At 41.8% G+C, this 15,745-nt stretch overlaps 2 protein-coding genes across 12 annotated transcripts in view; one reads left to right on the top strand and one right to left on the bottom strand.

Moving 5' to 3' along the window:
• Positions 1–48: 48 nt before the first annotated feature.
• Positions 49–14,564, top strand: nup188 (nucleoporin 188). Its single transcript, XM_084382717.1, has 43 exons — positions 49–86; positions 1,460–1,514; positions 1,705–1,778; positions 1,862–1,946; positions 2,032–2,112; positions 2,379–2,423; positions 2,563–2,655; positions 2,785–2,904; positions 3,071–3,282; positions 3,571–3,685; positions 3,932–4,132; positions 4,779–4,859; positions 4,978–5,070; positions 5,174–5,293; positions 5,379–5,505; positions 5,654–5,812; positions 6,150–6,276; positions 6,392–6,479; positions 6,617–6,693; positions 6,812–6,926; positions 7,067–7,187; positions 7,290–7,356; positions 7,778–7,903; positions 8,036–8,276; positions 8,402–8,608; positions 8,709–8,878; positions 8,985–9,054; positions 9,141–9,208; positions 9,321–9,516; positions 10,250–10,327; positions 10,409–10,494; positions 10,618–10,763; positions 10,859–11,037; positions 11,143–11,343; positions 11,718–11,810; positions 11,937–12,089; positions 12,252–12,389; positions 12,494–12,568; positions 12,735–12,953; positions 13,074–13,205; positions 13,289–13,362; positions 13,550–13,679; positions 13,774–14,564. The coding sequence occupies exons 1-43, from the start codon at positions 61–63 to the stop codon at positions 13,951–13,953; spliced, it is 5,244 nt and encodes a 1,747-aa protein (XP_084238843.1). The 5' UTR covers positions 49–60; the 3' UTR covers positions 13,954–14,564.
• Position 14,565: 1 nt separating this feature from the next.
• cdk5rap2 (CDK5 regulatory subunit associated protein 2) overlaps positions 14,566–15,745 on the bottom strand; it is a 33,761-nt gene continuing 32,581 nt past the window's right edge. For all 11 annotated transcript variants that reach the window (XM_084382706.1, XM_084382707.1, XM_084382709.1 and 8 more), the window contains one exon: positions 14,566–15,120. In XM_084382706.1, coding sequence (XP_084238832.1) covers positions 14,972–15,120 — 149 coding nt within the window. In that variant the 3' untranslated portion in view covers positions 14,566–14,971. The remainder of the gene's footprint in view (positions 15,121–15,745) is intronic.

Here is a 15,745-nt window from a genome sequence, read left to right as displayed (position 1 = left end):
ACGGGCCTATGACGATAATGACGACGCGGCACAACAACCAATCACAAGGCAGGAACGAAGATGGCGGAATCGGAGATGAGCGTCAGGTAGGCAGATAGCAACAAACTTTAGTTAACGTCCACCTCATTTAAATAGTTTTTAAAAGTATCCATCAGTGAGTAGACATTTCTACAAAGCGTGGCTGCTTATTAAGTTCGTATTTAGTCTGATCTGCAGCAACGTTTATGTTTGACAGTGTGTCTTTTGAGCTGTTAGCACCACGCTAACCTAGCTTAGCAGCTGCTAACAGTTGAACATTTGAATGGCTTCACAGGAACGCGGTGTGTCAGCCGCATGTCAACAACAGCGTGATGACTTCTGAAATATACATCTGGTTAATTAAATAATATAAGTGCGTACGTTTCTCGTTAAAATGCCTATATGCCACGCTTGGTCGCTTAAAATAATACAATAGTTGGTTGTGACAAAGTAGCAGAGGCTAACGCTAGTGTTTAGGCAGATAGGACAATGACTTAGTACATTAGCTCAGATTATTTGAATGGAAAATATTACCTATCGCCTCTGCACAGTTTGAAAACACACCCACTAGCTGCCACTGAAACTATCCAGCCTTCAACTTGTTAATACATCGTATAATGCGTATTTCTCAGTCAGTTAATGTGAACAGACAAGTGATCTATTATGGAAATTGATGGAGGTGTAACATTAAAGGAGAGCATTTGAAAATGCATCCTATGAGCTTTACAATGAATGAGCTATAAAGAGCACAGCAACACAACAGACACAGCCAGCCGTATTAAGGGCTTCAACACGTGTTATATTCATTATATTTTTCCATTAGTTTTGAGATGTAGTGACACAAATAGTCCACCGACTCTCTGTAAAAGTGTTTACAAAAATTGTTTCACAGCTGATTTATGGAAAAATACTTTATTATACATGTGTATTTTAATGTCATGACATATGGCTGTTGGTTACATTTTGTTTAAGCTGATTATAGGTATTACTACCCGTCAGAAATGTTTCTCCTTCCAGATTTTCAGACTGGTGGTACTGGAGTGCCCAATGTTTTCATTTAGGTGCACCTAATAATGCATGTTAATTAAATTTCAGGCTTAAGTTGCACTTGACAGATTTTTTGCCGCATATTCGACCAAGATAGTTGCACCCTGGTGCCCTGCCCCGGTTTATCCAGCTAAATATTTGACAGATCAAAATACTTTAACAGAGAGATTAAAAGAATAGCTGCCATAGTGTAAATGGTATGAAAAATGAGGGTTGACACATGTATATCATCTCAGTGTTTGTTGACATATTGCCCACCCTAATCCGCCTAAAACCTGTTAGATGAAATTGTACCTTCACACCCGGATGAACTGACTACTGACTGCTTCTTACCCGTGTTTTATACATTAATATATATGATCACTTTGCTAAAATTCCCCTGTTTGTCTCTTAGGAGCTGTCGAGAATTATGGACCATACTGCTAGGAAGATCCGCATTGCGAGAACCGGTATGTCTTCTTGACACATCTTCATCTTCCATCTCAACTTCTTTTTTTCTGACTGAGTTTGGTTGTACCAAAATCACAGAAATGTATTTGTTGTCCGCTGACAGTATATTGGTATTTAGACAGTGTCACACTAGCCTGAATGACATAATGATTTTCTATATTCTTATTATGAAACTTTTGACGGGCACAGGCACAGATAGAGGCAGAACTTGACAGACACTGGGACAGACTGCATCAAGGACTCAATTACTACAAGCCACCCAGGTATGTCACAGTTTGATCCTAACATCAAATGCACTGTTATTCATTACAACCAAAAGAGTAAATGTCAGAATCACTTGTTCTAGCTCATCCTCTGCTGGGAAAGTGAAGGACAACAAAGATGTTGCACAGCCATTGAAGGATTTTGGTCTGAGGATCAGCAAACTATTGGTAAGAGTTAGACTTGAATTCATGGGTTCATTTGGTGTTGCATTTCATGATTTGATCATAAGTTAATGCTTTAATAATCTTACAGGGTCTTGATGAGCAGCAGAGTGTGCAGCTGTTACAGTGCTACCTACAGGAGGACTACAGAGGAACCCGTGATTCGTTAAAGGTGTCTGTTCTCACTTCGTTTTTTTTTTTCATAGCTGTGATGACATTTGTGTCTGAAATCTTGGTGCACTTTTGCAGCACACAAAAAAAGCTACTGCCATGTGCAGCTTTTACAGAAAAATGATAGTATTGAGAAATTTTTAATGTTTTTTATTGTAGTGACTTTGATTAAGGTCACCTTTTTGCATGAGGATCAAAAGACGCCAAGATTGTTAGAAAGTGTTGTTAAAGATATTCAGCTGGTGGCTAACGGAGTCTTTCATACAGGTTGTTCTCAAGGATGAGCGACAGAGCCAGGCATTGCTGCTGAAGGTGAGTACAGCAATCAGCAGTCGTTAACACTGGCTGAATAGTTACACTTGATTCAGCTCAGTTACATTTCAATATTTAATCCAAAAAGTATGACCTACTCTGTGTGTGTGTGTGTGTGTGTGTGTGTGTGTGTTCACAGATTGCTGACTATTACTACGATGAGCGTATGTGTCTGCTCAGATGTGTCCTGCTCTTGCTGACATACTTTCAGGATGAACGACATCCCTACAGGGTGAGAAGCAGCTGGATTTGGGTCACATAAGAAAATTAAAAGAACACTGTTTGTGTATTTCTCACTGAAAATACATCTAGTTTTTCTTTCTTCTGTAACATAACTCTGAGTGTGTTTGTTTCTGTCCAGGCTGAGTACAGTAACTGTGTAAATAAACTGGAGAAGGACCTGGTGAGCAACTACCAGTCACAGTTTGAGAAGCTCTTCAAAGCAGAAGCACCAACATGGGAAACTCATGGAAACCTCATGGTGATAATTCGATTTGCTTCACATTTGGCCATTACGACCTACAATTACCTCGATCATACATAAATATTACTCACGTTTGTTCTGTTTGACTTGAAGTTCAGAACTGACAGTGATATTTGTCAAAGGATGTAAAATTATATTTAATTTAATTTTAATTTTTTTATAGACGGAGAGGCAGGTGTCACTATGGTTCCTCCAGTGTCTGAGAGAACAGTCGCTGCTGCTGGAGATCATCTTTCTGTATTACGCCTACTTTGAGATGAGCCCATCCGACCTGCTCGGCTTCACCAAAATGTTCAAAGAACAAGGCTTTGGTTTGCGGCAGACCAACAGACACTTAGTAGACAAGAGCATGGACGCATTGGTTGACCGCATCGGGTAAGGGAACCTCATAGTGTTAAAACGATATATCTTCCTCCGGGAAGTGTAAATAAAATGTCTGCATCACTGTCTACATAATTACAAATCTTTGAGATAATCTGAGAAGCTGAATATTGAATATTTTGGGGGGGGGCCTCCATGGATCTGACTTTTTCCAGCACATCCCACAGATGCTTGATCTGAGTGGGATCTGGGGAATTTGTAGTATTGTAATATCAAGTACATTCTTTAATATTTCATTCCTTGTATAGTATTTCATGTCCTGTATGTTTCTCTGGCCTGCAGATATTTGAGCTCTCTCATCCTGGTTGAGGGAATGGACATAGACTTCCTGCACAAGTGTGCCCTGGAAGACCGTACGGAACAACATCAGTTCTCCAGTGCTCCTGATGTCATCAAGGTTCGACCAGAGTCTGTGCATACGACGTAATGCAACTGTAGCGCGATAATACTGAAAAAAATCCAAACAATGAGCTAAATTTGGCCCAAAGCTTTTCAGGAAAAAACTCTGTATTTCAAAAGAAAGAGTGGCCCTTTTTAAATGACTAAATGTTATTAATGACCTCATCCAATCCCTAGTTTAATGTTCATTCATCCAAATCACAGAAAATTATTTCTGAAACCGTATTTCCTCTGTTTCTTTCAGGAGATGGATCAGCTGCTGCTGACATTTGGTGATATCCCTCATCACGGGCCTGTGCTGCTGGCCTGGGTCCTGTTGAGACACACTCTGCGACCAGACGAGACCAGCCCTGTGATCAGGAGGATAGGCAACACCGCCCTGCAGCTGGGGGTGTTCAAGTACATTTCTACTATGCTGAAAGGTCTCGGAGTCTCAGGGAATAACGTAAGAGAACACAGGCACACACAGACAAAACCGTGCCTTTAATGTATACTGTCTTGTCTCAGCTACTACATTAAAACCGTTTCACAGTTTTGCCTCACCACTGCTACCATTCCTTAAACTGCTTAAATGTCTGGGTAGAACTACATCAAGTGAAGGAAGTCCATTCACAAGTTCTTAATCCACACTTGAATCAAAGGCCAAACAGCCATGGATTTTGTTGTCAGGATTCAGCGTGCTTCTGCTTTTCTTTACCAGGTAGTTAAATTTAATCACATGGGGCCTCAGACATAAACTAGTCTCTAACGAGAGGGCTAGAATGAAAACCACCTGTCAGTAGGAAAACACGCTGCACAGGATGAGTTTATAGGCAGAATCTGAGCTAAATCAATTCTGGTTGCATAATCATGTCCCTCAAGCTGTGGTTTATATCTGCAGCGCAGCCAGACATTTAAGTGAGAAGATATACATCTTCACTGACAATTGGGATGCCTTTATTGTCATTCTAACTCTAAAAACCCTCACATTTTTTCTGATAAAATATGTGACACAGCATCACAAACAGTAGGCACCCGTGTCTCTGCTCAGATATGTATTTGTATTGTTATACTACATTAAATAATACCACTCTTTGACTCATTCCCTCCAGTGCACAGCAAGCACAGCAAAGATGTGTATCTACGGTCTCCTCTCATTTGTCATCACCTCTTTTGAAGAGGAAAGCCTACAGGTATACATCCAGATTTCACATGTTTTTATATATGTGTATGTCATGTTTATTGTGCCTCAGTCACATCCATATTTGTAACCGATGTTAACAACTTCTTGTGTCATAATGCATGTGACAGACTGACGGTGTGGCGACACAGTGCTCCCACCTGATAGATGCTGCCTGTGAGGTCCTCTCTGCTCCCAATCTGGCTGAAGTCTTTTGGGAAATGGTGAGAAAAAAACAAAAATGAGAAGGTTCATCAGAGATAACTTTGGATAAAAACAAAAAAATGTTGACGGTCTTTACTTTTTGTCGATTTTTTTAAAATCCAGAAACCGAACATGGGATTGGGAATGATCCTGGACAGTGCAGTCGGGATGTTTCCTCATAAGATTGGACCACTGTTACAGCTTCTAACTGCACTTCTTTCAAACAAGTCGACCGTTAAAAAGGTAGATTACACACATACATAAATATTTTATATGCTCTTCTTTGCCTAATGTAATTGGTTTAATTATTATTATTTTTGTCTGGCAGGTGTACAACTTTTTGGATAAGATGTCCTTCTATACCCAAGTTTACAAGCATAAACCAAACGATATCATCTCCAAGGATGATGAGACACTTTGGAGGAGACAGACACCAAAACTCCTCTACCCTCTTGGTGAGTTTGTTTGGTTGTAACACTGAGATTTTAATGTGGGTATAGATTTAGTGTGCCCAAAAATGTCTGGTGATATTAGGCGTAATTATAGAAGAGTTAAGATTTTTCATGAAGCACCTCCACTCTAACATTTCGTCTCAACCATCAGGCACAGGGCAGACTAACCTCTGGATGCCACAGGGAGTGTTGGGCCAGGTGATGATTGGAGGGGAGCAAGGCTACGTGGTTCGGTGGGAGCACTCCTACAGCTCCTGGACTCTCTTCACCTGTGAGGTGGAGATGCTGCTCCACGTGGTTTCAACTGCAGGTACGCAGCTGGTTGTACATTCTTACAAGCAGATGGTTAAATCCTTTAAATGTGTTTATATATAAGAATTGGCCATCTGTCGAACTCATACTTAATACAAATTGAGCAGCATATCACCTCAGTAACTGCTAACTGTTATTGCAGAAGGAATCCCAGAATTGTTTTAAAAAATGTATTTCTGTCAGGGCTGCAGAATTTGTAATTAAGATGCTTTAACTGAAACATAATTTAAGATGAGATATATTTACCTAATCTAGCAAATGTTTTTCATTATGTCATCTGATTGAATTTTTTTCAGCCAAGTTTATGTCTGTTTTTTTGCTTTTCTTTCTTCCAGATGTTTTAGCTCACTGTGCACGTGTGAAGCCCATCCTTGATCTGGTCCATAAGATCATCAGCACAGACTGGACTGTGTCAGATTGTCTGTTGCCTCTCACTTCACGCATCTACATGTTACTGCAGAGGTAAACTAGCTTTAGGGAGGCATACCCACCAAACACTAAAGTGTACGTGAAACAGTCTTGACTGTAAACAAGTAATTCATTTATCTTTTAATCTGTGTGTTTTACTGTGTGTTAGGTTAACATCGGTCATCAATCCTCCAGTGGATGTGATCGCCTCCTGCGTGAACTGCCTCTCCGTACTGGCTGCAAGGATGCCTGGGAAGGTTGGTGTGCTGGGTGCTTGTAGTGTGAACAGAAAGTAAAATCGAAGATTTAAAGTCACTGTTCTTGAATCCTCCAAACACACCTCTTATATATCTTCGTTTTTTTTTTTGTTTGTTTGTTTTTCTTTTACATTCAGGTGTGGTCCAGTCTGCACCACACAGGCTTCCTCCCCTTCGCCTCCAACCCTTTGACCAACATGGCTCAGTGTGTGAGGTAATTTTAAAAGCTCAGTGTGTGTGTGCTGCCCAATGTTTAATTTGTCTGCCAAACATCAGACTTTTATTTCTGGGGGGTAATATAAAGTATTAAACACAACTGTTTTTTGTTCTAGTGCTGAAGGGATGAAGGCAGGTAACTATGGCAACCTACTGGTCCAGATTGAGCAGCCAAGGGGGGAGTACGCTGTGACCATTGCCTTCCTTCGTCTCATTACAACTCTGGTCAAGGTAGTAACAGTTTTTACCAAATTAGATGTAAACAACTGTTAAACATTGGGATTTTTATACAAAATGAATCTATAAATGTGTTGTCCCGCTGCTATTATGTACATCTTATCTCTCTTCTTCTCCCTGTTGGTAAATTTCAGGGTCAGCTTGGCAGCACTCAGAACAAAGGCCTGGTCCCCTGTGTGTTGCTGGTGTTGAAGGAGATGCTTCCCACCTACCATAAGTGGCGTTACAACACCTATGGAGTCAGGGAGAGGATAGGTAAGGGAACATGTCTGATATGACAATGGTTGTGAGTTTCTTTCTTTCAGAATGGAAATGGATGTAAAACTAAATAAACACTTTTTTTTTATGTTGCTGAAGGTTGTCTCATTTTGGAGCTGATCCATGCCATCCTCAATCTGAGCCCAGAGGGAGAGGATCAGGGCAGGTACGTCTGTTTAAACTGTTTTATGTAAATTCAGTCAAATCCTACAAACAGGCTGGTGGGAATGATAATAATGAAAATAACCATATCTGCGTCTGAAAATGGTTCATTTAGAAATTAACAATTGTATAATTTGCTAATGCATAGATAGAATTTTACTTTTCACCTATGCATTGATAGACTTATTTAAAAGAATTGACAAAAATATACTATTTCCCGCTTTCAAATGTTCTTTTTTTGTTCGTATGATAGTAAACTAAATACAGTGTTTTGGCTTTTGGACAAAACAAAGACCTGAATGTCTCAACTTTCCATTGACCAAACGATTTATCAATGATGAAAACCATTGTTGGCTGCTACCCTGATTTGGCTGTTGATTTTTTTTTTTTTTTAAGTTGATTTATTCTTTTCTTTCTTGACGCAGCACCCCCACCCTGCAGTCTCTGTGCATCTACAGCCTGGCAAACACTGAGGCTGGACAGGCAGTCGTCAATATTATGGGAGTTGGAGTCGACACCATCGATGTAGTCCTGGCTGCACAGCCAAGCAGGTGAACAGACCCTGTTGTCCTCGTTATGTTTTCATATAATTATCCCAAATGTTCCATATTTTGTCATCGACTGAAAATTGTGTTGTCATGTTAGGAAATTCAATCGTTATATTTTCTCTCTGTGTTTCCCAGCTGTGGCTCTGAGGGTCCCGGTCAAATCCTGATCCAGACAGTCAAACTGGCCTTCTCTGTCACCAACAACGTCATCCGCCTGAAGCCGCCGTCTGACGTGGTGTCCCCTCTCGAGCAGGCCCTGACGCAACACGGTGGCCATGGCAACAATCTCATCGTTGTCCTGGCCAAGTATATTTACCACAAACATGATCCAGCGCTGCCTCGCCTGGCAATCCAGCTGCTCAAAAGGCTGGCCACAGTAAGGGCTTTTGATGAATCAAATAATGACCTGGGGCCTTTTATTTACTCTTTCTGATCCACCCTTGTTTTGTCCCTGGCCAGTATTTGGGAAGTATTGACACTGAACTCATATTTTATCTGTAGGTGGCTCCCATGTCAGTCTACGCTTGCCTTGGTAGTGACGCAGCAGCCATCCGCGATGCGTTCCTCACCCGGCTGCAGAGCAAGACGGAAGACATGAGGATCAAGGTCATGATCCTTGAGTTCCTCACGGTTGCTGTGGAAACCCAGCCCGGCCTCATTGAGCTTTTCCTAAACCTGGAAGTCAAGGATGGCAAAGAAGGGTCAAAGGTATGATGTGTAGTGATACAGTGAAATGTATTTAGTTTTACTTTGAGTAGTGCTGAATCTGGATTCAAAATATCGACGTGTACTTTGCTTTAACCTGTAGGAGTTTCTGCTTGGTGAGTGGAGCTGTCTTCATGTGGTGTTGGACCTGATTGACTCCAAACAGCAGGGAAAGTATTGGTGTCCTCCGCTGCTCCACCGAGCAGCCCTGGCCTTCCTCCTCGCCCTCTGGCAGGACCGCAGAGACAGTGCCATCTCCGTCTTGCGTAAAAAGTAAGCACATTATATCTCACTTTGACCTGGAAAAAGATGTGCAACTTGGTGTTTTAAAAGACTGAATAATGAAGAATGATGAATCCATTTCTGCTTTTTTGCACAGAGAACGGTTTTGGGAAAATTTGACAACACCTCTCTTTGGAACACTCACCCCACCTTCAGATACCACAGAGGTATTTTGCCCTTTTTCCCGCAGCTATAATGATTTCACGAGTAATTGGATGTCGGATATTTCAATTTGAGCATTTTTTCCCCCCAGCCATGTGTTCTGGAGACGTGTGCTTTTGTTATGAAAATCATCGGCCTGGAAATCTACTATGTTGTTAGGTAATCCCAGAATCCCTGATGTAATAAAAGTGTTTCATATCTGTCACTTTCATTTACATACAACTTATCTCACATATAATAATAAATGTTAATTGTGTCTGCGTCGTTACAGTGGTTCTTTGGAGCAGTCGCTGAAAGATGGGCTTCAGAAGTTTTCCAACGCACGACGATATGAGTACTGGTCCCAGTATGTCAAGTCTCTCGTGTGCCATGTGGTGGAGATGGAGGAGGAAGGCATCTGTTACTTCCCTGAGACCCAGATGTTGATCTCTGCATGGAGGATGCTGCTGATTCTTTCCACTAGCCATGTACGTTACAGCAAACCCAGGCCTGGTTAGAGTGTTGTAGGTGTTTGGATAAAGGATGCAGGGTATACTTGATCAGAACTGGTTCTTAACATGGGTGAAGAGCTGGTAAATGAATTGTTGTTAACATCGAAAAGTGACAGAAATAGACCAGGAAAAAAAACAGGAAAAAACTTGTTTCTTTCTCTTTCTCATTTCCAATTGTGGCTTGCAGTAGGTCTGAATGATTAATTTATTGGTTTTTGAGGGTATAGAAATATTTGGACACAGCTCCTCTAATCTAACTTTGGAAAGGTGTGGGGGGAAGTGGGTTTATGAAGCTTTTCTACCAACTGTCAAGCAGTTCTGATGGAGTATACATGAAAGCCCTGTTAAGCCTGCCTCAAAGGAATATTTCAGCTTTTGGGAAGTACACTTGTTTTCTTGCCAAATGTTTGATGAGAAGAATGATACCGCTTGTCCCGGCTGATTCCTTTTTTAAAGTCTTTCATGCATTGTAACAGGGTCCACTTCTTGACTCACACGTTAAACAGTCCAAATCCCACCGCAGCCGCTGATTCTGTTGCCTTTATTTGGCTGATTTATTCTTACTTTAAACAAAAAAAAAAAAATTAGCCTTGCATCTTTTAAGTCACATGAAAAAAAATTCACTGGTGTTTTTGCACAAAACCTCACATGCAGATGGACCATATCAAAAAAATTATCTAACAGTGAATGTTATATTTTCTGTTTTCAGTCCGATGTGATGCAGGTAACAGATGACTCGACCAAACTGAAGCTTTTCATGGACGTCCTGGATGGGACCAAAGCTGCTGTAAGTCATCATGGCATCACATATGTCTGGTATTTCTCTGACCTTTACTGCTCTTTTACTTAGCAACTCTCTCTCTTTCAGCTGACTACACCCATGTCCGTGCCCTGTCTTCGTCTTGGATCCATGATGGCCACTCTACTACTCGTCCTCCTCAAACAGTGGAAAAGGTGTGTATTCATGCTTTTGACAGCTTCCATGTTTTGTTTAAGTCTCAGTCAGCAGTGCATACTTGCAATATTCTTGCTCCTTTATCTCTAATAGACTTTGTCACTGCTCTCTTCTGTCTCCAGTGTGGTAGCAACAGCCCCTGACATCCTGTCTCCCCTCTCCCTGATCCTGGAGAGCGTCCTGCAAGCTGACCAGCAGATGATGGAGAGGACCAAAGCCAAAATCTTGTCTGCACTCATTTCTGTGCTGCAGATTCAGGGACTCAACGGTAAGAGACGTGTGTGTCTTCTGTCGTCTGTGTTTGTATCTAATCCTGCAGTTTGTAGTTCAAGGTTTTCATCAATTGATTTATTTGTAAACTAGGAGGAGATATTTCCCAGCTGCCCCAGCTGTTGTTGTCTGTGTGCGAGACTGTGAAAGACGAGGCCCTGGCGCTCATTGACAATACTCGTCACATGAGCCAGACGGCAGACACAGCGGAAGACGAGGACAGCATGGAGACGGATTCTCCCCGCGGCCCACAGAAGGACCAAAGAGACGGGGTAGGCCACACATTGGCAAAGAGATGTTTAAAATGTACTGAATAAAAATGTGAGTAGCATAAATCCAACATGAATTTAATGTTACACTCTTCTTTTTTATCCCAGGTGTGTGTGTTAGCACTGCATTTAGCGAAGGAGCTGTGTCGGACCGATGAGGACGGTGAGCACTGGGTCTCAGTGATGAGGAGGGTTCCGGTCCTCCCCTCGGTGCTCAGCGCTGTTGAGCTCAGCCTGCGATCCAAACACAACCTCTACTTCACTGAGGCCGCACTTCACCTGCTGCTCACGCTGGCCCGCACGCCACAGGTACACAACACAAACACACTTTTCTACTGTGAAGTTTGAAGGATGGTGTTAGTCTATCCCTAAGTCCATTTGCTCCCTCTGTAGAAATGAATCTTTTAAAATGTGTTGCAATTATATAGTTTTGTTTTTAAATGGGCTCAGCAATTTCCAAAACAGCTGAACATTTAACTTTTTTAAGTAAAAGTTACTTTAACATGCGTGCATTTGCTGGACGTTTACCTGCTACTAGGATCAATTTATTGTTCCTTTCATGGGAATTTTTCACAACTAGAAAAATATATAGAATACCTCCAGCATACTCAAATGTGTGTAAATCGATCCTTCGCATCAATTAAAGATGTCACACATTGAGAGTGTCTTCATTTGTCCTCCAGGGGGCAGCAGCTGTTGCTGGAGCAGGAGTCATCCAGACCATCTGCCTCCCTCTTCTGAGTGTCTATGAGGGGTCTTCAAATGGAGCGTCACAGGTAATAAAAAATGAAATTATAGCGTTCCTCTGTGAAACAATGTTTCTGATAAAGCATTGCTTAACGACTCAGACAAAACGCACTGCATTAACGTGATATAATAACACAGTATCTGTCTTTGAGCAGAGTTTCTCCCGGAAATCCCAGGACTCCGCCTGCTGGCCGGGGGTTTACCGCCTCTGCATGTCTTTAATGGAGAGTCTACTCAAAACTCTGCGCTACAACTTCATCAACGAAGCCCTGGACTTTGTTGGAGTACATCAAGAGCGCATACTGCAGGTATGACTGCGATGGCATGGAAGTTGTCTCATTGCATTAACAAGGATTAAATACTGGGGCTCAACTTAAATGTTATAACTGCATTTCTTTGTTGTGTGCTGGTAATGTGGATGTTTTTGTTGTCTAATAATAACACATTTTCATCTTTTCTGTCCTGTTCAGTGTCTGAATGCAGTGCGGACAGTGCAGAGCCTGGCGTGTTTAGACGAGGCCGATCACACGGTCGGTTTCCTGCTGCAGCTCTCGAGCTTCTGTAAGGAGTGGCAGTTTCATCTGCCCAAACTGCTCCGAGATGTACAGGCAAGTCCAGAGAAGAGCCGCACAGCAGCCGAGATAACACATCAGCTGCAATAGAGCAGTCTCAGTTCAGCATTCAGTTATTTAATATTTATCTGTATGTGCAGGTGAACCTGTGTTATCTGTGCCAGACCTGCACGTATCTGCTCCACAGCAAGAAGATGCTTCATCACTACCTCCAGGTCAGCAACAAGGACTTTTTTCATATAATTTGCTAATGACAGGCACTGTAGTATCATTACATTTCTCAAATAAACTTGGCTGCCACAAAAAAATTAAGTAAAAGAGCTCCAATATGTGGATTTATTTAGATAAATAACAACTTTGTTTGTTTTTGGTTTTCTTTAGGCTAAAAACGGTGAGGCGTTGCCACCTGGTCCCCTCCCCAGGACGCAGCGGCCCGCTCAAACCCCATCTAAAGAGACAGCAGGTGGTGGCGGGGAGAGAGAGGAAGCCGAGCAGAAGGCCCTGCTGGCTGTGCAGTGCAGCCTTCTGAAGATCCTCAGTAAAACTCTGGCAACACTGCAACACTTCACTCCAGACTGCTGCCAGATACTCCTGGACCAGGTCAGCCTGCCTATTCATGAAAAACTTCCACTTCCGCTGATATTTATGCTAAGATATGAACGCAGAAACATGAAGGAGAATAAAAAAAAATGCTGATTTGTGTCCTTGCTTGTGTGTCAGAGTATGGACTTGGCAGAGTATCGAACCTTGTTTGTGCTCAGCTTCACGACTCCGGCGTTTGACCCTGATGTGGCTCCTTCGTTTGGAACCCTGCTGGCCACCATCAACGTGGCCCTGAGCATGTTGAGCGAGGTAGATGTCTAATATAATCACATAACTTCAGCTGCAGTCGGCCTACAGGAGATCCCTGATTGTTTTGTGGTGTTTGTTCACAGATGGAGAAGAAGAAGGAACCAGTTTCCTTGAGCATAGTCTCGCTGGCCTCATCAGAGGAGATTCAAGCTCTGAAGTGAGAAAATTTCCCTCCTTGCAGTCTTTATGCTAAGCTAGGCTAGTCGGCTATTGGCTGTAGCTTCATATGGACAAATGTATTGATCTTATCTAACTCCATAAAGCATATTTCTCAAAATGTCAAACGATTCCTTTCACTTGTTAGTTTTGCTGTAGAAGATTGAATTAAATTTTTTCTTCTTCAGGTCGTTGCTGATGTTCACCATGGAGAACTGTTTCTACGTGCTGATCTCTCAGGCTGTTCGGTGTCTCAAAGATCCCTCCATCCTACCTCGAGACAAACAGAGGCTCAAACAGGAGCTCAGCTCTGAACTGGTGAGACATCACTAATGCTGGTCATACCCTTTATAAGGCACCAAATATATATATCGTTTTCTAACCTCCGATTTTCCCTTTCTTTCCCCTACAGAGCACTCTTCTCTCAAGCCTCTCCCGCCACTTCCGCAGAGGCTCCCCATCGTCACCGGCTAGTGGCATCCTCCCCTCCACCCAGTCCAAACCCCCCACGCCTGGCTCCAAGGCGAGCCACGAAGGCCAGGAGCCGTTCATCCAGCTTGTTCAGGCGTTTGTCAGACTCGTACAGAGATAGACGTACACGGATCCCAGACTCTCACTGTCGTTTTACAAAGCCAACATTGTTTTTGTACCTCAGTAAAAACAACTTTCTGGTGTTATGCCTCATTTTTATGTACAGTTATTGCAGTAGTTAAAATAGCACAAATTTGTGATCTGCGGTGAGTTTATTCTGTTTGGAGCCATTTCATTTTGCCAAAACTGCTGTTATGACAAAACCTGACACGACCACAACCAAAGTGTTGAAGCCAGTAAGAAGCTGCCTGATTGTCCAAACAAACATGTATAATGAAGAGATCTTGGTGCTACTAAACATCAGTCATTGACTGTGGTTTAACTTTCCAAGACCTAGTTTTATAGGTCACTTTGATGATACTTAAGGACCAGACACGTTTCAAGTGCTACTTAAGAAAAATTAGACCTTTCAAATTTAATCCTCATATGTACAATGACTAGATGTAGTAGAACAGCTCACTCTGTAAAGCAGCACTATACTTTTTTCAAACTCTCTTCATTTTAACTAAATCTTGATCTGAACTTTGCTATTTTCCTATCTCTGCTTATAAGTGGCTGCCAAGATTTGTACTAAAAAAATGTATATGCTAATAAAGGGACTTTTGTACCACAGTCGAGTTTCATTAAATGTTTTTTCTTTACTGCATTTGAACATAATTCTTTGAGCCATCCTATACACAAACTGACCGATGAACACAAACAGGTAAAAACAATAAAGTCAGTAATAAAATACATTTTTATGTTCTCATATGCATCATATAAAAAGAATAAAGGAAAAATATTTAAATTGCAGGAGCTACTATTTACAAAAGGCATTTTCTTTTTTAAAAAAAAAGCTTTTACAACTTCAGTACCTAAAATAAATCAAATTAAAAGGCAGGCATGTGCAATTTAAAGTACAAAAAGGCTTTGATATCAGGAGAGTAAGGTGACAGTCGTACAGCAGGACAGAAAGGCAGGATAGTAAAGCCTGATGAACATTAGGTAGCTACATTATCAAAAGCTGAGTAGCAGCAGGTTTAGTAGCTGCAGTGTAAAGAGGCGTCACTGTTGTGATCCTCGGAGGACTCGGAGAGTCTGCTGCCTGCAGTCCGCCTGGAAACAGCGAGGCTTAGCTGCTCAGGGTGCAGGTCTGTAGTGCCCCCTACTGGCCATTGACTGGAACCTCCTGAAACACAAGTTGACAACATATTGTAACATCAGCCTGCAAACACCAACAGCCACTTCACATCGGCCTTTAGACATGCAGGGTAAAACCAGATGGTGCTGAAGGCATAAAAAAGATTTGATGTGCTGATATTTCACGACTGCCTGCAGAGACATGCACCTGACATCTTGTTGAAAAGGAACAGTTTGACATTTTGGGAAATAAGCTGCTTTGCTTTCTCGCGGAGAATAGGGCTTAGTCCACACATATACATTTGATTTTTTCTGTATTTTCATACTATCACATGATCATTCACATACAGTGGTGATACATGTGCTGATGTAAACCGAAAGGAGGTTTTATATTCTGCAGGTTTTTTTGCTTTGTTACTGAAAATACAATTGTGGCGGTACTGGCTGTAAATTGCTTACAGGTCAGCCCAACCTACATAAAAATATTAACAAATGCCCCTTCTGGATATAATAAACAAATGTCTCTTCCCGCTATAATAATTAAATGTGCTCCTACGAGCCCCAGGGAAATAAAATGGTAAACTGAAGGTGTAAAGGGGCTTGGGTTTTAAGGGGTTCCCAAATAAACAAAGATCCCTCAAGAAAGATGTGGGCAGCCAAGAAAACAAAATAGG

Source organism: Pagrus pagrus, assembly GCF_965226575.1.
Source record: "Pagrus pagrus genome assembly, chromosome: 19".
NCBI lineage: Eukaryota > Metazoa > Chordata > Actinopteri > Spariformes > Sparidae > Pagrus > Pagrus pagrus.
This window is presented reverse-complemented; position numbering and strand designations above follow the sequence as displayed.